This window comes from Acinonyx jubatus, chromosome A3, assembly GCF_027475565.1.
Source record: "Acinonyx jubatus isolate Ajub_Pintada_27869175 chromosome A3, VMU_Ajub_asm_v1.0, whole genome shotgun sequence".
In the NCBI taxonomy this organism is placed as follows: Eukaryota; Metazoa; Chordata; class Mammalia; order Carnivora; family Felidae; genus Acinonyx; species Acinonyx jubatus.
In genome coordinates, this window is record NC_069388.1 from 30,666,894 (window position 1) to 30,692,526 (window position 25,633).

Sequence of the window (25,633 nt, forward strand, 5' to 3'; positions counted from 1 at the left end):
CTGAACCACTATAGTGCAGTCACTAAGTAGGAAAGCACAGTAACAAAGAAAGATGTGTTAAATGGTCTTGTTCAAGACCAACAGTAGTTGGGGGGTCTGGACACTGCAAGACCTAAAACTGTAAAACAGACTTCAAACACAGGTGACCCACACCGGTCACAAGATGCTGGGCTCTTGTCCAGAGGCTCTGGGGAGGGTGTGCAGGAATGGGCTGGTGCTCTGCAGAATGGAGTGCAGCGTGGGGAAGGTGGGCCTGGGAGAGGCTGGACGAGCAACACCGCAGGGCCTGGGTTTTGTAACAGGAGTGACCACGGGTTTGGGAGGATAAAGAAGACAGGTGAAGTAAGGTGTGCAGAGTATGTCTGGAGTGTATAAGGGCGGAACTGCTCCCGCCTGGGAGCAGACAGGGGCATGCTTGGTCAACACGCATCTCCAGGAAGGTTTGGAGCAGATGTCTCTATCCAGCAACATTTTGTATTTTCTAAATAATCTTATAGTTACCATGTTACTGACACAGCATTGTGGTTTTTAGTGTCCTGATTTGGGGGGAAGGGATCCTTATTTTGCCATTTACTATTTCTTCAGAAATTGCCTTTTATTTTCTTAGTCTCATTACTATTTTCTTACTTTTTTCCCTTTTGCCTGCAGTCCTTTGATTTTTAAAATCTTTATTCCATCTACTTCAACATTTTAAATCTGCAATCTTCTAAATTTTTGACCCTTTTTCCATATAAATATATATATATAAATACGTGTGTGTGTGTGTGTGTGTGTGTGTGTGTGTGTGTAAATGCACTAGTCCAGGGCACCTGGGTGGCTCAGTTGGTTAAGCATCTGACTGGCTCAGGTCATGATGTCACCGTTGGTGAGTTAAAGCCCCGTGTCAGGCTCTGTGCTGACACCTCGGAGCCTGCTTTGGATTCTCTGTCTCTGTCTCTCTCTCTGCCCTCTCCTGCTCATGCTCTCTCTCTCTCTAAAATAAACAAACATAAAAAAATAAAAATAAATGCACTAGTCCACTTATTTGTTTTTTCCCCAAAAAATGCAGTAATGTAAATGTATTTTCTCTTATGACTTTAATAACATTTTCTTTTCTCTAGCTTACTTTTTTGTAAGAATATATAGAAACATGTAACATACAAAATATGTGTTAACGGTTTATGTTATTAGTAAGGCTTCCCGTCACAGTAGGCTCTTAGTAGTTAAGTTTTGGGGAAAAAAGTTGTATGTGATTTTCCGACTGTGGGGTTGGGGTGCCCCAACCTCCCCACACCCCCACCTGCTGTTCAAGAGTCAACCATGTGCGTGCCTGTGCGGGAAGCAGGTCTGTGTATACATGTTGCTGTTTTCCAGCTTTCAGTCTTAACTGTCATCTCATGTCTCCTTTCAACTACAACACCTAACACCACCCATGTGGTTACTTTACAGCAGAGTTTCTCCACCGCAGCACTGTTGACATTTTGGGCCCCAAATCGCATTTTACCAACCAATTCAGGTAACTGTTATCAAACTAGAGACTCAGGACCACCGCTCTAGATCCCTGAAAACCTGCCTCCAGGTTAAGCCAAACTGTCAGAGTGCGGCTCCCTGTGGGTGGCTTTTTACCCGGGGAGCTGCGGCAGCAGAGCCGCTCGGCCCCGAAGCGCTGCCGCCAACAGGCCCTACCGCGTCACCGCACCAGGGGCCCTGGGAGACCCCGGGGAAAGCACTTCGGACTCTCAGCACATGCGCAGCTGCTGCTCCCCAACGGCCCGCCCGGCCCTCCTAAACTGTGCTCATCCAGCGAACGGCCTGAACAGCAGAGAAGCCCGGCCAGCGTGTGCTGTGGAGCTTCCTCCTGACCCCCCTCGCCCTCCGTACCTCCTCCTCCTCCCTGCACACCCCAGGCCCCCTCCTGGCTGCCTTACCGATTTCATCTCGTTTTATCTCAAATTATATGTTTACAAACCACGCATTTATTCTTTTTTTGGGGGGGGGGTGGGGCAGGTATACAGAAATACATGTGATCTGGTGAGGAAGTTATTTTATTTTAAATGTTTTTTTATTTTTGAGAAAGAGAGCAAGCCGGAGAGGGGTAGAGGGAGGGAGAGAGGGAGGGAGGATCTCACGCAGGCTCCACATTGTCAGCACAGAGCCCAACTCAGGTCTCTGAACTCAAAAACTATGAGATCATGACCTGAGCTGAAATCAAGAGTCAGCTGCTTAGCCACCTGAGCCACTCAGGCGCCCCCAGATGGTAATTTTAGAAAGAGTAAATTTTGTCAAGTATAAATTTTGTCAACCATACAAGGAACAACTACCAAAATCACTTCCATTTAACATGCTTGGAACAGTTTTCTTTCACCCAACCTTAATATTCTCGGCTTTTCCTGCTTTTTCTCCATATCATCATAAGATGTGAAGATGTGACTGTTAAACCAGGGAATAAATCAGCACAACCCCACCTAGGTCAGGTTTGGGTTCTAATTAAAATGTCCAAATGCCAGGAACAGAGTCTTTACCATGGAACAACCAAGCGTTAATAACCACTGGACTCACACAAGTCATTTTGGGGACTGGGGCCTAGAAAGTATTATGTGTGCATCCAAGGGACACCTCAGCTTGGGACTGTACCCCCCGCCATACCACCTTGCCAAGAGTTACCCAACACTTAAATTATAACTTAAGACCCATCTTCCACCCACTGGTGAATATCAGTTTACTTCTGACAGCTGTGACCAAATAAAAAACAAAGATTATAGCTACCCATTAAAAGATTACACAAATCCCATCATGCTCGAGCAGTCGGCTTGCTAATCTTCAGGCCCCTTCTGCTCAGTTTTGGCGGCTTAGTTACTATGCAGCTTGATACTTGCCTTCTTCAAACCTGGCAAGAGACCCCTTGTCCAGGATTACATCCCAGTGGAACCAAAAGGACTAGATAATCTGAGAAGGGAGCTGGTTAGTCTCTGTGTGCTAACTACAGCCTCTGGGGACAGTGCCTCCCACCTTTCACTGTCAAAGCCTCCTACCAGTAAGCCCTTCGTGGGACCTCCTAGAACAAAGAAGGCTTTTCAAGCTGCAGAGCCTTCTGCCATCTCCCAGCTCCTCTAAGTGGGACCCTCGTGAGCTCCTGACCTGCTCTCCCCCTGTCACCAGAATACTTACACGGGTACGGGACCTTAAACCACGGGGCTACCAGAAGCACGCCCTGCCTGGCATCCGTTCGAGCGTAGAAGCCATACTTTGTGCTGTCAGGAGGGAAGACATCTGTCACTGTGAAGATGAAGCACAGCAGCCAGGACACGAGGATGGCCAGGATGATCTAAAGTGGTCCAAGGGAAAAGCTCCATGAGGCCAACAGAGGTGGTGGATGCTGGCAAAACACACACCTTCCTAGAGGCTGAGTATCAGACCCCATAGCTTCCACCATCGTCCATACTTGGCAGAAAAAACACATCACAGATCTGCTGGAAGCCTATTACTTGAGTGGAATCTCATTCAGAGAGAGCACTTTTACGTAGGAAAGAGTTATTTTAACCCCAAGTCTGGCTAGAAAATAAGAGTAATGGACAATGTGCTTGAAGAAGCCACGGGAACACAGATCGCCCTCCGTCTCAAGAACTGTGTCCTCCTGCACGTGCCTGAAAGGACTGCAGATTCAGAACCTTCTACTGCTGTTAAACTCAAGTCCATGCCAATTTGGTGGTCCTTAGTACCCTGATGTCGCCACCCATAGTTCCCCCAGAAAGACCAGCGTAAAACTTCCTTTCACGTAAACAAAGGCAATATTGTCAAGGGAAAAAAAGAAAGCGACTACTCACAGGGAACATTTTGAAAAGCTGTAACTTGTATGCAGTCCATCCTTTCTTGGATTTGTAAATTGGGAGAGGAAACTTCACGTTCCTGGCATACTGCGAAAATAGTAATACTAGGAAAATTGTCCTGACGAGAGAGAGAGAAAAAATAAATTAGGTTAAAGGCTGTATGTCTGTGTTTTAAAATAATACTCAGAGCTGCAAGGGCAAAACTAACCATGTGTGTTGAGTTGATTTCTCTACAAAGCTGCTAGTCCTCTTAACTGTTCTTTGGGAAATCATAGCTTTTGGAAATGCGATTTTTGAAAAAATATTAGTTCTTAGCATTTCTTGATACTAAATAAAATTGCCATATAAATACTTGGGCTAACTTTTCCTTGGAGAACAAGAAAACCCAAAGAATGCGCACACTCCTGCCAAATGCTCACACCGCGTAAGGGAAAAAAGATACCATCTGCAACACAACGTACACTAAAATCACAACTAAGAACTGAAAAAACAAGCAAGTGCTGCACATGCACATACACACACGCAGGCGTGCACACAGGTAAGGAGGACAGGGTCCAAGATGCTCACAGGGACTGACCACAGGTGGCAATATGTTTTGAGACCCTTTTTCTACTTTTCTGTATTTTTTGATTCACGTGTCAAGAGCATAAACTGCTTTTAAAAAGCAAAAACTCCAATATTTAAGAAGGCTACATACAGATTTCAATATTAATAACAATGCTCCCAAGAGGTCTGCGTCAGGCATTACGTGAAGGTCATCCTGCCCATCATCTCAGCCTTCTGCAGCGGTGGCTTCGAGGACAGTCCACTTCCCAGACAGAGCCAGCATTGTCCAAGATCATGCAGCCAGAGTTTGCAGGGTGGGAGGAGGCGGGGCAGGAGGTCTAGCTCTACAGCCTGGGCTCTGAACTGCTTTGTCGCAATACTTTGCCATAAGGGCAGGGATGCCGAGGTGTGCTCAGAAGTCTGTCTACCTTAAGCCCCACACTCCTGACCGAGCTGCAGTGAGGACCACAGGAGGCAGCACCATCAGCTGACTCCCCTGCAGCAGGACCCAACACGTCCTCATCCGTCTGCTACAAACGTGGCAGGTGTGGGATGGCTTCCCACCGCTGACACAATGAAGGAGTGTACAACAATGGGTTTCGTCACCCACAGGGACGCACTCTTTCACTTATAACCCGAGGGAGAGTTGGCACAAGAGTGGGTTCTCAGTCAAAGCTCAGCTTAATTGTTCCTGGGCACAGCTCCAATTGTGGAGATGGAATCATCAGCTCTGCTGACAGCCGGTCAAGTGCAGCTTCACGGTCATGTTCCTAACGAGGCGCATGGTCTGCAGCCAGCTGGAGAACAGGCCTGTGCCGCACCCCTACCTCTCCCACTTACCCAGGTGCTTGCTCACCAGGGACATGGGGGTCTCAGCCCAAACAAAGTCACCGAGCCGGTACCAGTCCAAGGTTGGAAATATACACAGTGCCCAAGTTATTCCAATTCTCTGGGGGAGAGGGGATGGTGAAGTTTAACAACAACAAAAAATGATATGGTAATAAGGAGTACTGAAACTGGCTTACTCTAAACTTAGATCAACATAAAATTTTTCACATTCAAAAGAATGCTGACTTATTTCGAAGTGAACACTATGAGATTCCAAAAAGCCCCAAGTCTATTATCATCATTATTTCAGGCAATACCCTGCTTGGCTATTATCACCTGCACGCAGTGTTCACTTTTTAAAGCATTCTTACGAGGGGACGGAGGACCCCTGGCGAATTCCAGGAAGGACGCCCATCTCAGGCCAAATCTGGCAGGGCACATGGAAGTAAGTGGACCAAGCAGATGAACACTCCACTTTTTGTTGACTCTGTAAAACCCACACCCTTCTAATTTACGTTTATCCTCAAATACGCCTGTGGGGCAGACAGGGCAGGCAGTCCCACCCACAGCAGTAAGGCAGCAGCAGAGGCTCAGAGGTGGGAGACGTGCCCAAGCTCACGTATCTTGGCGAAGCAGAGAAGGGGAAAAGATGAGCCGCAGGTCTTCAGGCCAGGGTTCTATCCACCCACTGGCTTGCTGACCTTTCTTTTTACCTTACAAACATTATGCAAGGAAAGTTATAAAAGGCAGATAAGCAAAAAGGCAAAAGCCTGAAGATCACTGTTCATCCCACCCCAGGTAACAACTATGTAACATTCTGGTCTAGATTCTAAACAGCTTCCATTCCCTGGATATTTACAGGGCATCACTGGGTCCAGGGCACTGGGGTTAGAGAGAGACACAAGACTGCCTGCCCTTGGAGCACAAATAGGTCACCATCTGACCTGAACTAGAATCATACTTCACAACGTACTTTCCAACTAACTCATAGCCCCTACGAATGCCACGACCTCAACAGGAAGGAAATCGGCAACAGCACCTTAGTGGCTACTTATTATTCCATCTTATGGACACACATCTTGGTAAACAATTTCCATATGGTATGATGTTGGGAGCAACAGAAACAACCGTGATAGATCACCCCTCCCTGGCACCTGTCTGCACATCTCCTTAGGGCAAGTTCCTAGGACTAAAACGGAGCTGTCAAATAGTAAATATCTTATTAAAAAGTTTCTTTAAAAAAAAATAATAGTTTATTTGAGAGACACAGAGACAGCGTGTGCGCGCACAAGAGAGAGTGAGCAAGCGAGTGAGCAAGCAGGGGAGAGTGGCGTGGAACCTGACGCGGGGCTTGAACTCACGAACTGTGAGATCATGACCCCAGCTGCAATCAAGAGTCAGACGCTTAACTGCCTGAGCCACACAAGAGCCCCTAAAAAGCTTCTGATGCAAACTGCCAAATACATAAAAGTTAGCAGAGTTTATAATCCCACCCAGAGACCAAAAATGCCTATTTGCTACTCACTGAAATACAAGATCTTATACTTTTTATTTAAAAAAATTTTTTAAATATTTATTTATTTTAGAGAAACACAGCGTGTTTTTATTTTAGAGTGAGACACAGTGTGAGCGGGGAAGGGGCAGAGAGAGAAGGAGACACAGAATCTGAAGCAGGCTCCAGGCTATGAGCAAACGGTCAGCACAGAGCCAGATGCAGGGCTCAAAGCCACAAACTGTGAGATCATGACCTGAGCTGAACAGTCAGACACTCAACCAACTGAGCCACCCAGGTGCCCACAAGGTCTTATACGTTTAAGTCCTTACCAATTTCATCAATTTAAAAAACTATCAATTATTTTAATATTCATTCCTTACACTACATAAGAGTATGAATTTCAGTATTGTTTGCAACAGCAAATATTTTAAACAACCATGAGTATCGATTGGGAATGGCTGAATAAATTCTATATTTCATACTATTTAACACTGTGCAATTTTACAAAGAACGAAGTAGATCTAAACACACTGTCTTAGAGAGATGAGCCCAACAAACTGTCAGGGTGAAAAACAAATTATAATGGTGAAGCTGTAAATGTGTATACGTTTGTATTTACACATATAGGATAAATACTAACTTTTTACTAGTTATTCATGAGATGTTTTCTAGGGGTGGCAGTTGGATGGATGGCAGGAACTATTATTTTACTTTAGATTTCCCTGTTTAATTACTGTTAAACTTCAAATGACTAGAATTTTAATGTATTTTGGGGGTAGAGAGAAAATGAGACTTCTCTTAAGTATTTGGTACTGGGGTGTTCATTACACTATTCTATTTTTGAATAGGTTTGAAACTGTATATAAATAATCAAAACAATGTTTTCGCAAAAACAAATGGCTCCCTTCCAGGACCTATGTGTCACTCCATTTACCCTCCCCCTTGAGAATCTAACTGTGCCTCTCTTGGCTGACTTAGGAACCCAAGTCAGTACACTCTGATCCACTACCACTCCCCCATTCTGTTAACAGAATCCCTGTGAATATGCATGTTAATAACTGGGGAGGCTAAGCCTTTCTGTGCACTAATTAGTGATCTGTACTTCCCATTTTGGCTAAATGGGTGCTCACATCTTCTCCTTCCTCCATTGTTCCACCAGGACTCTCTACTTCAGTTAGTGAAAGTATTCATTAAGGGCATTAGCCTTTTTAATGGAATTTGTTGTAAATATTTTCCCAGATGTCATTTATAATTTAGTTTCAGTGGGCTTTTCACTTATTTTCTAAAAGTTTATTTATTTTGGGAAAGAGGGGAGGAACAGAGAGCATCCCAAGCAGACTCCACACTGCTCAGTGCAGAGCCCAATGTGGGGCTCAAACTTAGGAACTGTGAGATCAGGACCAGAGCCAAAACCAAGAGTCAGTGACTTAACTGACTGAGCCACCCAGGCACCCCAAGTGATTTTTCTTTTGGTCACCCTGGCTTTTGTGAATTAAATCCACCATGGGCCCATAATGAATTTTATTAATAAATTCTAATATTTAATCATCCTTAAATTCCTAAAATGACACACCTAATGTGTTGGATTTTTGTTATTATCATCCGGAACAGCATTTTCCCAAGCCATGTTCCAAAGAGCATTCTTCCAAGATATGTTAATAGATATGACACTAAAAAAATTAGTGTGCGCAGAGCTGGATAATAAGACTTTCCGAAAAGCTTCTTCTGCACACTTGCATTTAAAAATTTTTTTTTAATGTTTATTTATTTTTGACAGAGAGAGACACAGAGAGAGAGAGACAGAGCATGAGCAGGGGAGGGGCACAGAGAGGGAGACACAGAATTCGAAGCAGGCTCCAGGCTCTGAGCTGTCAGCACAGAGCCCGACGCGGGGCTCGAACTCATGAACCGCGAGACCATGACCCGAGCCAAAGTCGGACGCTCAACCAACTGAGCCACCCAGGCGCCCCTGCACACTTGCATTTTAAAAGATCACAAGGAGACCTGCAGTAGAGCAAGATGCTGGGCTTTAGCATACTACTGCCTAAACATACCTGAACTCAGCCTGGGGCTTTACACAACTCTGGGGAGGAAGACGTAGGTCTGGGCTCTCCCTTTTGTATTAGCTCTGTCAGGATCCGCCATGGAGATCAACTTGGTTGGGAAGTTTCCCATTTCTTAAACTGCCAGAACCACTTAACCGGTGCAGGAATTCTCTCTTCCTTGAAATATAATATACTAACTATTGGAACCCAGAACTTTTTTTAGGGATAAAATCCTTTGATAGCATTCTTGACTTATGGTCACGGATGTACTCACAACCCCCAGTCCTCCCCGCCCTTACTACGAGGTGCTTACTAAACACCTGCTCTGTGACAGGTGGTGAGCCAGGTCCTGGGGGTGCTGCAGTGACCAGCATGGAGCTGAAGCCTTGCCCTCACACAGCTGGCATCCCAAGGATAAGAGAAGCTGGCTGGAAACTAAAAAAACCTGACAGAAGAAAGGAAAAGCTTGGCAGAAGGATGTACAGATACAGCTGAGGAATTTTCCCATGAATGGAGAAAAAAGCTGGAGAAATGGAAAGCAGAGGAAGGATTTGGGAGGTCCAAACATTCTAGAGGTTCCAGGAAGCGAAGAGCTAGAATGGAGTAAGGAAAGCATCCGTGAAATAATTCAATCATTTCCCACCCCCAAACGTCGGAGATTCCAACAGCGAAAGGCCCCAAGTGCCTAGTGTGAGATGTAAACAGAATGAGGGACAGCGGAGAAGGTTTCAGACATAGACGAGAAGACCTACAAACTTCCAGAATTCCTGCTTGTGTCCAAGTGGAGTTTCAAAAGGAGGAGACAGGAGAGGAGAATGGCCAGGGACTTCACGGGGCTGTGAATGAGCAGGGAGGGAGCAAGAGAGAAGCTGGAGACATTTGGAAGCATGGCCACGGGTGAGGCTTGTCCAGGGGAGTGGCAGTGGCGTGACAGGCTGGAGAGAGAAGGCAGAAAGATGGCTGTACATGAGCTGAGGGGAAGCAAAGAATCAGGGACAACTGTAGGGCTTCTGACTCCATCAGCGGTGTGTGTGGTCGTGGCCTTGCCTGAGAGCAGGATGACAGGAGGGGGACTGGGTTTGGGGACAAGGAAGGAAGCAAACGATTGACACTATTTCCTTTTGAAGTCTGAGGAGTCCTGTGTAACGGTGACTGGAGGGTGCGAACCAGGGTTTGGCCCTCATGGCTGGTGTTCGGGGGTATGGGCTGCAGGCTCACATGGAAGTCAGCAGCATCACAGGCTTGCTGGGGCCGTGCACTAGACGAGGTCTTCCTGGGGAAAGGCACGTGGCAGGGAAGTGCCCAAGGACCAGGTTCTGGGGAACCCCAACATTTAGCGCTCAGGGTGAGGAAGAGTCCATTTTTGTTTTCACGTTTTGGAAAACCACCCATTTTATTAATTTGTTGTTGTTTTTAAGTTTGGGGGCGGGTAGCACAGCTGGAACTCTTCTTCCCTGGACCTAAGGGTTTATCCCTCTATTTGTGCACTCACTCCCTCCTCTTCTCAATCAGCCTCGCCTGAAGTGTGTCCACACGCTCTTTTCCACAGAACCAATATTTGAATTTTTCACTTCTATGTTTTACATTTTTTCTATCTGTATTAATTTTTGGTCCCCTGCTTCCATTAGGCTCATTTTCATCCTATTTTTCTAGTTTCAAAGACATAAGCTCTTCATGTACTTTGCCTTTAAGATTGTATGTTTTTTTCAAGAACAACTCCGCTCTGTGTGACTGGTTTGTTCTTGTCCTCGTGTTCTAAATTATCAGCAATCATGAGTTTCAATTTCCCCTCTGACTAGGGGTGATTTACAACAGTGTTTTTCAGCTCCTAGGCGATCTGGGGGTTCTGTTCACCCTTTGTCACTGGTTTCTAATTTCACCGTATGATGGCGATTCCAATTTCTCCTTCTTGGAACTTACTGCGTTTCATAGGACATCCTTCCCTGCCTTCTACACACCCATGCTGGTGTGGGGACTATGGACCAACCTTCAGTGAAAGGAGAAATGAAGAATAGCCCTGGACATTTTCACACACCTTAATCTGTAAGGCTAGATGGATTATAGGTACGTAAAGATGCACTTTAACTTGCACACCGTGTTCCAACACAGACGGGCAGGATGAAGTGTTAGGGACTAAGTTCTGACCAGACTACTTGGGTTCTGAAAACCATCCAGCCAATTACTACCTGTGCGAACCTGGGCAGCTAACTTTGCGTCTTTGTGCCTCTGCTTCTTTTGCTGTTAAATGGGCACGATGCCGGCACCTATCTTAACGTACAATATACACGACGAGTGTTTTTATAAAGCACTAATGCAGGAGCTGGAGAAGCGCTAGCTACTGTTTAAGAATTACCGAGTAGTTCACAAAGCAAAACAAAAACCAGCGGAAACTCCCTTCTGTTATTACTTACTTTGTTTTGGGAATTGTACTGGTTGGCAAATGCCAGGTTTTGAACCATTTCCCTATAGCGTGATCAGCTCTTACACGTGTTCACCAGGCACACAACAAGAAAGCAGGCTCTGTTTGTGGCATACAGAATTCCATGGCTCTAATAATCCATCTTGTAATAAACCGAAGTCTTGGATGTCTTTACTGACAACACATAAAGGGGTAAGTGACATTTTAATGAACTTGAAGTTCTGTGCTTAAGGACCAGCAATGACTGGCAGGACTCTGGCAAGAACCATGGCATCCCCACACGTGTAGGAGGGAGCCAGGGGAGCCACGTCTCTCTCAATGCCAACAGACTCTACTTGTGCAGCATCTCTGTCTCCTGCCAATCTGGAAGTTTTTTTGAGTCTCGCTGAAAGGATTTGGCTTCGCGGTATTTCCACTCGTGTGCAAGAGACTTGGCATGACCTCAAAAGTTAAAAGCTAATGGCATCACCGTCTTACACCCCCTTCTTAAAGTCTGAAACCTCACAACCCTCCCTCTGCACATCACTCCCAAACAGGTCTTTGGAATACCGTGCTGCATGTCACTTCCCAACCTCCGGGTCTAAAACACCCTTCGGTAACTTCCTGGCAAGAAATGAATGAACTTTAAACCGTCAGCCTCTTCTTACTTTAAAAAAACAAAAATAAAAACAAAACCTATCTCCTAAGTCTTCGCGTAAATGCTCAAACTATCCCAAGAGACTGCACTCGGTGGTGGGAAGAGGAGGTGCTGACAGTCTGTGCTACGTAATCCAGAGCACTCACAGCATGGCGATGCCCCAGTGCTTCCCCGCTCTCTCTCCTGCCGCCTGGAACCCAGACAGCCCGATGAGGGCCACCGTGGGCGTGATGGTCAGGGGCCCGATGTATTTCAGCAGAGCCCCGGGCAGGCCCAGGAGGCCGATGACCACTTCTATCAGCGAGGACATGATGATGGCGCCTTGGATCTGGAACGAGAGAAGGCACAGACGCGAAGAGTGAGCTGCTTGTAGATCCAGACTCCAAGTGTCACCTGCAACCACAGTGGACAGTTCTGACAGGCAGCGGCTTATTACCTAACAAGTGTGACACTGCTGGAAAATTCCCAGGGCCCCAAAGAAACCAGTGGGGTGAGCGGGGTCTAGCCAACCTATGAATGACATGGTTGACACAGGGGCATTACAGAAACAGGAAATGGACGTATAGCCACCCTACCTCTCCCATGGAGAAGTGAGAGATTTATCATTCCTGCTCAAGACACACAACATTCAAAACCAGGCTCAGAGGAACACTGTAGCACAAAGATTCTGGACTTTAAAATGTGAGTCTCTGAGGGACGTTTAGAAGATCGTGTTATCGACACAAATTCTAAAGGAATGTTTCTATTGTGGAAAACGACCATTATCTGTGCTAACTCTGAACTAATGGTGAAGGATCTTCCAGATTTGGGAAGATGTGGATAAGTTGTTGGCCATTCTTCGTGTCTGAGGACTCCCATGCCTTGTTCTGTTCAAGTGCACCACAGCGGACAAGTATCTGTAATTCTTTACACACACACACACACACACACAGAAATGCGGGCTAGAATGAAGAGGTGTGTGCCCTCAGGCAAGCCTCTGTAGCTCTTTCTAAGGGAGCCACGCCCCTCAGCCAGTTATGCTGCAGCGTGTGAGTGGGCAGGTCTGTGGGTACCCAGGGGTTGGGGGGCGGGGGGGAATGAAGGCTAGAAACTTCTGACAGAAATACTGTCTGGCTGTACAAAGCATTTCTGCGTGCTTTATTTTATGGTGATGCCATCTACATTTAGTTTCACAAAAGAAATAAACATGTCAGTAGTTGAAAAGGAAAAGGAAGGCTTGGTGCGCATCACTACCACTTCTTGGGCACGGCCAACAATGGAGCAGGAAAGAAACACAAAGAAGCCAAAAGCAGACAATGCTCCTCTTTTACCTCACGTATCCGGGGATACCAGATGTGCTCTGTGTGCAACAGCTCTGTTGTTCCATTGGACACTGAAACATCTTGAAAACAAAAACAAAGACAACATTTTTTTGGAGTGACACCCATGTTTCACGGGATACATTCATCTTACTCTTTGTAAGATGAAATTTCCTCCCTGTTTTAAGTTTTATTTTCCATAAAACACCCATACCTAAAATTCGAGTTACAACAGTATGGCTTACCATACTGAAAGGTGTCTTCCCCAACGCTAAATGTAACCAAATTTATTCATCGACTGCGACCTCCCAGCTTGTCAAATCTGAACTGGGGGTGCACATTGCTAGTGCCAGCCTCACACAAAGACCAACCTTTGCGAGCAGCTAACGGAAACGCCCAAAAGCAAGGTTGCCTGAGGTTTTTAAAACCTAGATAAAATGGAGGGCCTTTTCCAGTTCCTGAATCAAATCAGTGGTCACAAACTAACTCCTGGGAGTAAATGGGAAGCAAATGTTGGAAAACTTTGCTCCTAGAACCTAACAGTATTTTGAAAGTATGACAGGTCTACTTGATTTTCTTAAACCTCCATCTGATCTTTTCCTGACCTCATCGGGTTATTTAAGGATCTTTGCAATCACTAATGGGGGGGCGGGGGGGAGTTAAAGTCATTTGCAGAAAACCAAAGCAGCCAGATCCTTAAAAAGCAGAGATGTTTCAGAGAAGGAATGCTGACGCAGCAAAGAGAGTGATTACTGGTGGTTCATAAAATCCACTGAAAGAAAGAGGCAGAAAAATAGCACAAATGTTCTATTCCGTTCCCATATTTATCAGTTTCATTAGCATAGAGAAATGAGGTCCTTTCTGGTCCTTACTTGCTCTGAGGTTAGGGATGAACGAGTGGGGAGAGAGAGAGACAGAAACACGATCCACAGACTGGAGTGTTCTAAGCGGTTTGTTGGTTTGTATGTTCTCTGCCCAATTCCAGAAAGGATTTAACGCTGCCAAGGGCAGCACGTCCAGGCCTCCCTTCTATCGCGTGCGTTAAAGGACCCCAATGACGTATGCGGAAATAACTGCAATTACCTGTGGTGTTACATTTCCATTTATCTAAAGACAGGATGGCTCGAGCAGGGGCCAGAAATGCAAAAGCACTGGCCTGAAACAGGGGTAACCTAAAAGAAACGAGACCAAAACCATGATCACGGCATCAGGAACTACCGAGGTAGTTCACGATTTGACAGCTTAACAGTCTTTTCCATAGACAAACAGCACATGAGTAAATGCAAGCACACGCCGAAGAGCGAGCCCTGGTCTGCAAAGATCTCCTCCGCCACACAGCCAGGCCCCCGGCTTCTCCGTCTTCCCCTCCCACTGCTCTCCCCACAGACAGCCCCAGCATGGGCCCTGGGGGAGCCCTGCACCCCTCCACCAGCCCCTGCCATCACCACCTTTCCCTTTGGGGGTGGGGGGTGTTGGGCATTTGGGCATCTCGTTTTCCTGCTGAGCTTGTGAGCTCCTTCTGAAATATCGGTGTGTGTCTTCCACTTTACGACCCTCCTCCTCTTCCCTTTCACATTCTTATTGGTTAGCACAGGGAAAAAAATCTATCTCCCCCGTCACTCCATTTTGTAAGTCAGAGGCTGCCCTCAATCCTAGAGGACAGGCATCATAATCGTGTTAGTGATCTAGAGCTATGGGGAAAGGAAAGCTGTACATTACAGATCAACAGTAGACAAGATATTCTGCTCAATCATAAAAAAAAGCATGTGGACTCTCTGTTAAATCCCCTGCCTACAATCCTCAAATGTCACCATTCAATTACATTTTAGATATTTCATGTTGACTTTCTGAACACCTGAGCTATTCAAATTCAGGAGATTTTGCTTTTTTTTTTTTAATGTACAGCATTTCAGCTACAGTTGTATAAAGATAGCTTTATGAGCTAACATGAAACCTTGATATCTATTTGCTATTTTTAACATTATTTTCAGGGTAAAATATAAAACTGGCTCCTTCTGTTTGCAGGGCTGGGAACTCTCAGATGTCCAGATCTTTCTGAAATACCCCCAAACCACCTGGTACCAGTGTCCTGGACAGTGGACGGGAACCCAGCACGTGCCCCTCAGTGCTCTGATGGCATATCCTGCCCCACCTGGAACAGGAAGTGGACTAAGAGAAGGTGGCTCTAGTGGGAAGCAGCCATGTTACCAGCCCAGGGCCAGCACAGACCACTCTGCGCCAGACACGGGTCAAGATTCTTTTGTTCTTCTGGCCATTTTAATCATGCAATGAAATCAACCAAGAGTAGGCATGATGCTAGCTTTAGAGCACAGAGACAGGCTGCACAGTATAGACCAGATGCATTGCTGGTGGTTTCTCACGTGGGCACACCCTCCACCAACCATCCATTTATAGTTACCTGTCAGAGGGGCCCAGAGCACAGTACCATCAAAAGTGGACATGAAAGTCATCTAACGTGGGAACGTATGCCACGAGGGAAACTCTGATTCACAAATACTCCTGGAGCCTAACTTTTCAGAAATGTCTTGAAAGGGCAAAGGGTGGTCCCCACTAATCAGGAATGGATGCCTTCTCAAATGGCCCAAATAACATCTGCTTTACTGTCATTTCAGATTTCCAGCAACACATCCTAGGGCCACGTAACGTGGGTTGCATTCCGCGATCTCGGCCTAGGAACGCTGCAATCGACACCACACTGGTGGCTCACTGGTAAAGTGAAGACTGGCTCTGGGTTCCACCCCCAGTGACGTGAACTGCTCTTGACCTCAGTCTGGGCACGTTACGGGGCAAACATTTTATGGCTTAACCATGACCAAAGGTCCTGAGAACACAGCTGCAAAGAAGCTCACTCATTTCAAACAACCAGGATCCTGAATTCCTTTGAAAGTAGGTGATAACAGAAAATTCCCACACGTGCTGTCTCGAAGTCTCCCAAAATGATCTGCAAAGGGGCTGCACATGCCAGCTTACACGTTCCCGTTCAGCCACACACACGCTGACCGCCACAAGCAGTACTGGCCGGAGGACAAGCGGCTGCTGTACAGGAAGGAGCAGAAGTGCCCCAGAAGTTAAGGGTGGCCTCCACAACTAGCAGAGTCAATCAGTGGCTTGACAGAAATTTTCTTAGGGAAAGTGGTGACAAGAGCTATTATTTCACCAAATAAGAACTTCCCTAAATACAAAGCCAATTTTCCAAGAAAAAGGCTGAGGACGATAAAGCACTAGATATTCTCATCTGATAAAGCAGCTTTTTCCAGCTCTTCCCCAGTGTGCAACTGATCAACCCCAGGGCTCTCCTTCCTGTACCTCGGGTCCCTGGGCTCTCCATGTAGACAAGACTGCCTATTCTTTTAATTTTGTCCCGACAGCTAGAAAGGATTCAGCTGTGCCTTTCTTTACACCAGGAGCTGACAAACTGGACCATGAACCAAGTCTGGCATATGACTCGTCTTTGTGAGTAAGGTTTCACTGGGACACAGCCTCTCCATCCGCCGACTGTCTGCGGCTGCTGTGGGGCTACGATGTGGAATCCAGAGGTCACAACAAAGACGACAGAGCCCCAAATATTTATTGCTTATCCCTTTACAGAAAAAGTTTGCCACCCTCTTCTATAGGGAAAGTAGATCTTAAATACGGAAGAGAGGTGGTGGGTTTTTGCAGATGAGTTTTTAAGGTTAACAAGATCACTAGAGGTTAGTAAGAAAAAATGTGAGCAGACAGACACTTCTGTTGTGACACATTCCCATGTCAGGCTCTGGCCCCAGGATGGAGAAAAACCTAACCAGTCCCAGACAAGACTTCCTTTCTTCAAAACTCTGCTGGAGGCGTCCCATTTCCTCCTCTGAGCCCAGAAGACCAGAGCCCTGGGCCCCTGGCTCTTCCTCACCAGCCCCTTCACAGACCTGCACTCCAGATTCTTGCCTCGGAGCCTTTGCTCTCCGCTCAGTCATCAACTCACTTCCGATGTTCAATGTTTATTCATTATTAAGGCACAGAGGCCACACCACCTCATCCAGAAAATGCTCCGGGATCTCCTTTGGATTTGTAACGTGTTCCCCTTACAACTCAGGACTTTCTGGCCATGATTTCCACAAGTCACTCCACAAGTTGCCAGGAAGCTGCTTCAGGGGTGCTGGTTAAAAATGGAGACTTCTGCATCTTACCCAGTCCCGGTTAATCAGAGTCTCGGATGGGGCCCGCACCCTGCACCCTGCATAATCACTTGTGGGCGACGCTGAGGCACCAGGCACCTCGAAGACGGACAACCCCTGGGCCAGATGAAGGGATCTACCATTCTGCAACGACAAAAAAAACTACCCTGGGCTGCCGACAGGTTTCTGCCGTGTGAAGGAAGACAGCTAGACAGGGCCACACACAGAGGTGGTGGTGCCGATGGGGCAGGTCACTGAGGCAGGCATCTGCAGGGGCCGTCACCTACCTAAGGGGCAGGAAGCGCCACACCACACACGGCAGGGGCTGTGAGGAGCGCAGGCAGAGAGAAGAGCAGGCACACACCAGAGCCACAGAGCAGCCCCAGGAGTCCTCAGAGAACTGCAGCTTGACTGTGGGCAGCACTGCCGTACTGAAGGTCAGAGTGGACCAAGGGCACGTGCCCCAGCTGGCGCCCACGGGCGAAAGCGACCTTGCTCGGAGAGGACCACCTTGGGGGAACTGGGAAAGCTGACCTTAATCCCAAAACGTCACCAGAAGGCACTCTGGCAGCCTGTAGCCATACCGTCTGTGGTCCATGCTTCCAGACTCGCTCACGCTGCGGTGTCATGTCAGCTCCAGGGACCTGCCGGCCCGGGCCAGGTCTCCGCACCTCAGCCTCGGTGGCCCCCTTCACAGCACCGAAGCTATCTGTGTGTGGACCCGCCCATCTCCCAAAGGGGCGGAACTGCCCTGACCGTGGGAACCAGGCCCTTTTACCCATCACCATGGTGTCCCCGGCACCAACTTTCACTTAACAATTAATTAATGGATTAAAGGTGCTATTGACAAATGTTATTCTTTGAGAAGAATTTTATTAGACTAAAAATAAGAAGTCTTTCTGTCATGTTGATTTTAACTGCAAATTAGGGAAAGGACTTTCTTTCTTTCTTTCTTTCTTTCTTTCTTTCTTTCTTTCTTTCTTTCTTTCCTCTCTTTCTCTCTCTCTCTCTTTCTTTCTTTATGATAAAAAGCACTGGGCAGAGAGAACAGGGAGTAAAGTGTACATGTGAATTTTCCAGACAAAACCAGACAACTTCCCCAAGGTCCCAGGGGCTAGCAGTCCTCCTTGGTGTCATCAGGAGAAAAGTCCTTAAAAAGCTTACAAGGGCAGGTGGGCCCTACAAACAGCACCTCAAAGGTAAGAAACGTTATCTTCCCAGAACTGAATCATTTAGGGAAAATGAATAAAATAAAACAGTTCATCTATACAGTAAGTACGCTAAGAATCTGGCTGACTTCCTTGGTCTACCAAGAAAGCTATCAAGTTGGTACAAAACCTTTTGTTGTGAAATAAATATTTACTCGAGTCTAAACGGCAGCATGATTTTAAAACAATAATCTCTGAGAAACATAGAGCAGGTTTGGCTTCAAAGAACTATAGTTTCAAAACTGAATCTGCCATCAGGAATGTGTATCCTAAGTGCCTTAAGGAAAAGCAAACCACAGTATGTCACAAGAAACTCTTTAACTGGTAACATTTTCCTACTGTTTCCCATATGTACATATGTTCTATCAACTAAACTATCTGGAAAGTAGCTCCCATTTCCTAAGGATAAACATACGCTCCTGCATCATCGCTTTCCCATATCATACCCAAGGACATTAACTTAACAATGTTATCTAATATTCAGACCATATTTAAATGTATCTGTTTATAAATAATGCTTATACCTGCTCCTGCTCCCCCAAATCCAATCAGAGTTCCTATACTGCATTTGGTAGTCTTGTGTCAGGCTTAGAGCCAGGCCAGACACTTCCCGAAAGGACACTGCCTGGGTGCTGGGTGCTGTCCCACAAGGTGGGACCTTTTTCCTGTTGTAATTAAGAATCTATCGCGTGATTCTTAGGCTGTGTGAATACTATATTCCCACTAGCTTATGAACATTCTTACATAGTGGGCTTAAAAATTACAATTTTTCAATTTGATCATTCCATCTGTATTTAATTAGTGGCCTTTTGTAAAGAAGAGCTTGCCTTTTTTGTCCAACTTTATCTTTTTCTTTTTTGAACATCATTGCAGGTGCGTGAATGAATTCCTTTCAAATTCAGTTTTACAATTCACTTCCATGACCATTCTTTTTAATGTGCTGTCCCAAACTTGCCCAAAGAACCTGCTCAAGCAGGTTCTCCTTCTTTATGAAGTTGACTCTCCCCCTACACCCCCCAACGCCCTGACCTCCACCCCTTATTCTTTAAGCAGTTTTTTGCTTTCTGGCACAAAATGCTCCAGGGTCAATGTGCACTTTTTTCAGCCCTGGCCTTTGAGTCATAGGAAGCCCAGGTCCATTTTAGTGGAGAATGGCATTTAGAAACCAAGATTGAGCACCAGGTGGGCTGTCACTGAGCGGACATTTAGTTAGTAAACAGAGCTACAATTCATTTTTGAATTATGGGGTCATGATACCTATAGTTCAGCCCAATACCCCTGGATTACCTTCTTTCTTTCCATATTTGTGTCTTTCCTTTTCTTACACCAAGTGTCCTGATTCTCCATCATTATCAACATACCATTCGTTTGTCTTACCCTATATAACATCATACAGCACAGTCCAAGATTTACACATCTATGTAATTACATGTCACTATGAACAAGACTATTAAGATTATTAAGATTTCTCTTTACTTTGTGCTTAGGATACACCCCACTCACGGAATGTAAAGTACTGTGTTCTAAAGTCTGTGAATGAATTCTTTTCTATGTGGTTAGCAATCTGACATATAGCTCACCTCTTTCTATAATTCAATTTTAGGTTTGCTTTTCTTCGTTTTTGATTTTATGTTTTGACTATGTTGAACATTTGTACAGTTTAAAAATCAAATCATATAGGGAGATATACCAGAAAAGTCTCACTCCCATCCCTAACCCCTCCACCCCCTTCCCACCTAACTCACTATAGTTAACCGTTTTCATTAATTCCTAACTTACCCTTACTCCTTCATACATACACTCACACACACTTTTTTGCAGCTTGTTTTTTCAATATATCCTGGAACTTACTCTATACCAGTTAACAGAGATCTTTCCCATTCTTTTCAAGGCTGCATGGGATCATACTGTGTGAGGTACAGATAGCAGCCAGTCTCCTACAGATGGACATTTAAGTGTTAAATATTTTGCCATTACAAATTATACAGCAATAAATCACTTTTTGTGTATTATTTTGCATTTATGAGAGTGTATCTTAAGAGTAAGTTTCTAGAAGGAGGATTGCTGGATCAAATGGTAAATGCACATGTACTCTAGATACTGTAAAATTCTTCTTTGTTATAAAGGTTGAACTCCTGACAGCAATGTATTAAGAATGCCTGTTCTCCCCATGGTCTTGCTATCAGAGTAGCTAATCAAAATTTTTATTTTTTGTGAATCTGACAAAGGTGAGAAATGGTTATCTCAGGGTAGCTTTAGTTTATATTCTGTTATAATAAACCAACTTATCATTTCCAGTGGAGAAGGACCATTATATAACTCTTCTGTGATCTGTTCACAACTTTTGCCTTTACAATTTCTGGTATCTTTTAAAAATACTTCATCTGCAATACATTACAAATATTTCCTCCAGTTTACCATTTTTTGTTTATGGTATATTTTTCCAATGTAAAGTTTAACGCTTTTTAGATTTAATGTCATCAAATTTACTATCCTTGTTTCTGGGATTTAAGTCCTAGTTTAAAAGTTTTTCCCGGGGCGCCTGGGTGGCGCAGTCGGTTAAGCGTCCGACTTCAGCCAGGTCACGATCTCGCGGTCCGTGAGTTTGAGCCCTGCGTCGGGCTCTGGGCTGATGGCTTGGAGCCTGGAGCCTGTTTCCGATTCTGTGTCTCCCTCTCTCTCTGCCCCTCCCCCGTTCATGCTCTGTCTCTCTCTGTCCCAAAAATAAAAATAAAAAACGTTGAAAAAAAAAAATTAAAAGTTTTTCCCTACTTCTGGGTTATAAAGGAATTTACCCTTGTTTTATTCTTCTATAGTTTCATGATTCTTACATTTGGATCTCTAATCCATTTTTAGTTGATTTAAAATACTCCTAACTAAAGATAAGTGTAACCTTTTATCTTCAAGTTCATGCCATTCTGGTTTTATAGGCAAATGCCCAGATTAGATGAACTATTCCAATCAGTATTTCCAATTACAGACTCCTGGAGATCCTTGGCTGGAAGCAGTCAACCAGCTTGTCTCCCAAGCCACAGCTCACAGCCAGAGGCTTTGTCCAGACAGAGCACAGGAATTTAGGAGGACTAGCTGAATACAATTTTGATAACCTCCTTGTCAAGCATGATAGTATCAACTATTTCCAGTCAAGAGTCTGTTAGCCTAAAATATCTGAAGAACTGAACTCATCAACCCCGCCATGTACTAAGAGGACTCAGCCAGTCTCCTAGTATCAGAAATACAGAGAAACAGCATGTCAGCTGAAGGGGAGACCACCTGGCAAAGCTAGTGTTGAAGGAGCTAACTTGAACAGCCTCAGCTGAGAGACGGCCGGTGCTCAGGCTGCAGGAGGAGCTGGATAAAGTGCCCTCACCACTTTCTGATGGCCTGAGACAGATTCTGGGGGCCCTTCCTGATCGGGGGATGCCGGCAGTGTGGCCGAGGATTGCACCCAACCACGTGCTACACGCCATCAAGGACATGCCGCTCTGCCAGACGTCCTAGACCTTGCCCACTGCACCCTTCTGCCTCACCTGCACTCACCTGCCTCCTTACTTTCCAGAAGGCCCACAAAAATAATGAGAGCCAACAGACAAGTACAGACAGGTGCCAGGAATTATCTCATTCAGTGCTCACTAACAATTTCATCATTATTAATTACCATTTTACAGATGATGGAAGGGGGCCCTGAGAGACCAGGCAGTTTTTCCAAAGTCACAAGGCTGGAAAATGGTGCAACAGGAGTGAGGCCAACTCTGAAACCAAAGCTCCCCGATGCAGCTGGTTAGGGGATCAAGGCAAAGCTCCCTCCAAAGTCATTAGCTCGGGGTTCTCACTGGCTCCCAATTCTATAATGTACTACTTGAAATGTGAGTTAAATGGACAATTTTTTTTATTTAGCGAGAAAAAAACCTGTAACCTGCTACTATGTGTCTGCTTAACGTGACAGAATATGAAAGACAGTCACCTACATGGTAATTTTGGCAAACATGTTCACCTGAATCAACGATGCCTCTGGCTGGCCCCATCCTCCAGTTTACAGAAGATGAGGGGGACTGTGGAAAAAATCAAATACCACCCTGAAGACACAATCAGACAAATTCAGACCATTGGATGCTCCATAAGAACACTGGCCTGGGCACTTTAGGAAGGTAATGTTATGCAGGAAAGAAGTGAGGACGGTTTATGATTAAGAAACCAAAGAAACACATAAAACAGATGTGCCACATGACCTTGACTGCATCCGGGTGCAGGGAGGTGAACGAATAGTTAAGGAAGGTATTTTAGCGACAACCTGAGAAATTAAATAGCCTGCACATTAGATGACATGAGGGAATGACAGTGTTCTCAGGTGTGTAAGTGGTTACAAAGGGGACCCTCATTCCTAGGAGAGCATTTAGGGGGTGAGCTGGCATGTTATCTACAACTACACAACCAATACATAAACAGAAAGCGGGAGAGATCCCAATCTCCCTCACCCCCAATATAATCACTGCGTCCTGTCATCCCTGTTAGTTTTATGAACTGTGAAGAGTTCAAGGCCCCAAACTGGAGCCCTGGAAGCATCCTGCAGCCGCCCGTGCTCAGTGAGCACATATCTCGTACAGACCCCTAGAACCCAGGCAGGTGACAGGGGAGCTCCCTCCTCAGGAGGGACGATCCGGTTAGAGAACAGGTTGCTGCACCAGCAACTGTCACTCTTGGCCCAAACCCTACCTTCTCTCAGCAAAGGAAGGTTTTGCATGCCTGATATAGGCCTGTGGTGGCCAGGAGGGGCTCCTTTGGGTGGGTGGGGGTGGGGGGACCCCCACCTACAGTCTCTTCTTTTGTGGGAGACCTCAGAGTGAGGCCTCCAAGAGGCGTCTGGGGCAAAATGCTGAAGGTAACCCCCAAACACAGCACCTGTCACACCAAGGGGAAGGTCAACATGGCAGATGAGGGCAGGGATCAGGGCCCTCCCTTCCCCCCAGCTCTGTACTGACTGGGGTGAGGGGCGAGGACTCTGGGAAGCTCAGAGCTGGACTGAGACTTGACCTCTGTTTTAAAAGGCAGCAGCAGCCAATGCATCAGCTGAGTCCTCCTGCTCAAACCTACAGTGGGGCGGGGAGGTTAGGGGGATGGTGTCAGAACAAACTTGCCTTGATCTCTTGGGATTTCAAAGTTTTGCACTAATTCTTGGAACAAGCCTGAGGAGTTCCCAGGATTGACATCACAAACTAACCAATGAAGACCTCGTTGAAAGCAAAGTGCAGGGAGTTGAGGTCAAAGGGCAGGAGGAAGAAGGAAAAGGCAGGGTGAGGAGGAGGGACGCGGCAGCGGCCGTGGCAGAAGTGCCGCCCCCAGCAGGCAGAGGCTCAGGGAAGCACTAAAGCCACAGAGTCACTCAAGTCAGGGACTGCGACCCACGACCGCCATTTCAAAACAATCAGGACCTGGGGGACAGGAAACCACCGAGTGCGCCCGGGGAGGTGTGCAGTGAAGGGAGGAGGGTCTGCAGCACACATGGTGTGGCCTCAGCCAACCGGGGGGCGGGGAACGGACGGGACATATCCCCCAAAGGAGCCTTCAGGAAGCGGCCTCTGACAGCTGGCACTCTGGGCTCGTGCCCAGTTCGCAAAGGCCTGCATCTGCTTCACCTTCAGTTTCCCTACCAATTCCGGTTATTTTTACGGAATGAAACGGGTTTCCCGGAACAGCGCACCACTCTTCAGCAGGGTGCCCGTGTGAAACGAGGAGGAGGGACAACCCGGTGGCAGCCCACAGGTCAGGGGTGTTGACACTTTCCTCCCTCTTCTGCTCTAGACCCCAGCTTCCTCAAAGGAAAGGTCCCGCTCCTCACAGCCACGGGCCACAGGTGGTCTTTAAGCCCCACGCACCCACTCCAACCAATGCAGGGGAGCATCAGGTACTCAGTATGTACTGGGCAAATATGCAAAGACACGTACACAACTCAGGCACTACGGGGTCTGAAAATAGGTCCTAGAAATCAGGAACACTGAGCATGAAATGTTGTCCTTCTGCTGCTCTAAGCCCAAGGAAACGGGCACCAAACTGCAAACACACATGCGCACACACACACGGACACACACGGCTGCACACGTGCACATGCATACACAGGCCACCTACGATCCTTACAGCTATGACACCAGGAATAAACCTCACTCCAGGCTCCGTCAGCCCTCCCTGGCCATCCTCTCTGCCCCAACTGCTTTCTGTATTTAAATGATCCCGCTGTGATCAGGATATGAATGCATAAGTCTATTAAGATGATGATTCACAGCCTGTGAGGAGGACCCACATTAGCACCCAGAACTAAAAGGTGTTTCATATGATTCATACTCCACAACTTCTCAAACCTACTGTAGAAAGCTTATAATAATATACAAAAGCAGAATAATGGCAAAACGTCATCTACAGGCCACCTTCAGAAAAGCTGCCACTCATTTTCACAAACGGAATCAGCTGGGGAGGTCATCTGCCCACGGTCAGGGGGCTGAGTAGGTCCCCATAACTTCTTGTGCTCACTGAACTCCATGTATGAAAGGAAAAGAAACCATCATTTGCCACATGGCTTCAGCTAATGCTTTATACTGGGTACTGTGGGCTCTCCCTTCCCATGGGATTATAATTCAATCACTGTAATATCCCAAAACTTGATTTCAAAAAATACATCAATTACTTTTATTAGCTGCAATTCAAAATTAGTTTTCCTTAAAACAGTAATGTTTGACTTTTAATATTATTCATCCATTAAAGCAACATCACTGCACTGCAAAATTAACCATACGCAATTAAACAGCTGACAGGTGCATCCCAACTCGATCTGAACCAGCAATGCAGCCAGCTCTGGCAGCACCGACTTCGTGGGTCTCTGGAACAGACCCGGGGATGCTCACCCTCAGCCCCTCCTGAGTGTCTGAGTACCACGGATGGATCCTCACTCTGAGATCTGACCGCCAGCCCTGCTCTGCTGGCAATACTGGAAGAGGGGGCGTGGAGGGGAGGAAGTTGGGTATCTGGCCACTCTGGGGATTTCTGCTCTTCTCCCATTCAACCTACGGGAAACTGGACAAGGGCGAGGAGGTGGTTCTGCTGGAGAGGGGAGCCCTGCCTCTTGGAGCCCAGTGGAAGGAGGGAAGAGGGCATTAGAGAAGTTAGAGCTCTAATGGAAAGGGTGGGGAG

At 46.3% G+C, this 25,633-nt stretch overlaps 1 protein-coding gene across 8 annotated transcripts in view; it reads right to left on the minus strand.

The window, feature by feature from the left end:
* SLC23A2 (solute carrier family 23 member 2) overlaps positions 1-25,633 on the minus strand; it is a 133,812-nt gene that overhangs the window by 18,268 nt on the left and 89,911 nt on the right. For all 8 annotated transcript variants that reach the window (XM_027069610.2, XM_027069613.2, XM_027069618.2 and 5 more), the window contains 5 exons: positions 14,158-14,246; positions 13,087-13,157; positions 11,923-12,104; positions 3,804-3,924; positions 3,148-3,304 (listed from right to left, as the gene is read on the minus strand). In XM_027069610.2, coding sequence (XP_026925411.1) covers positions 3,148-3,304; positions 3,804-3,924; positions 11,923-12,104; positions 13,087-13,157; positions 14,158-14,246 — 620 coding nt within the window. The remainder of the gene's footprint in view (positions 1-3,147; positions 3,305-3,803; positions 3,925-11,922; positions 12,105-13,086; positions 13,158-14,157; positions 14,247-25,633) is intronic.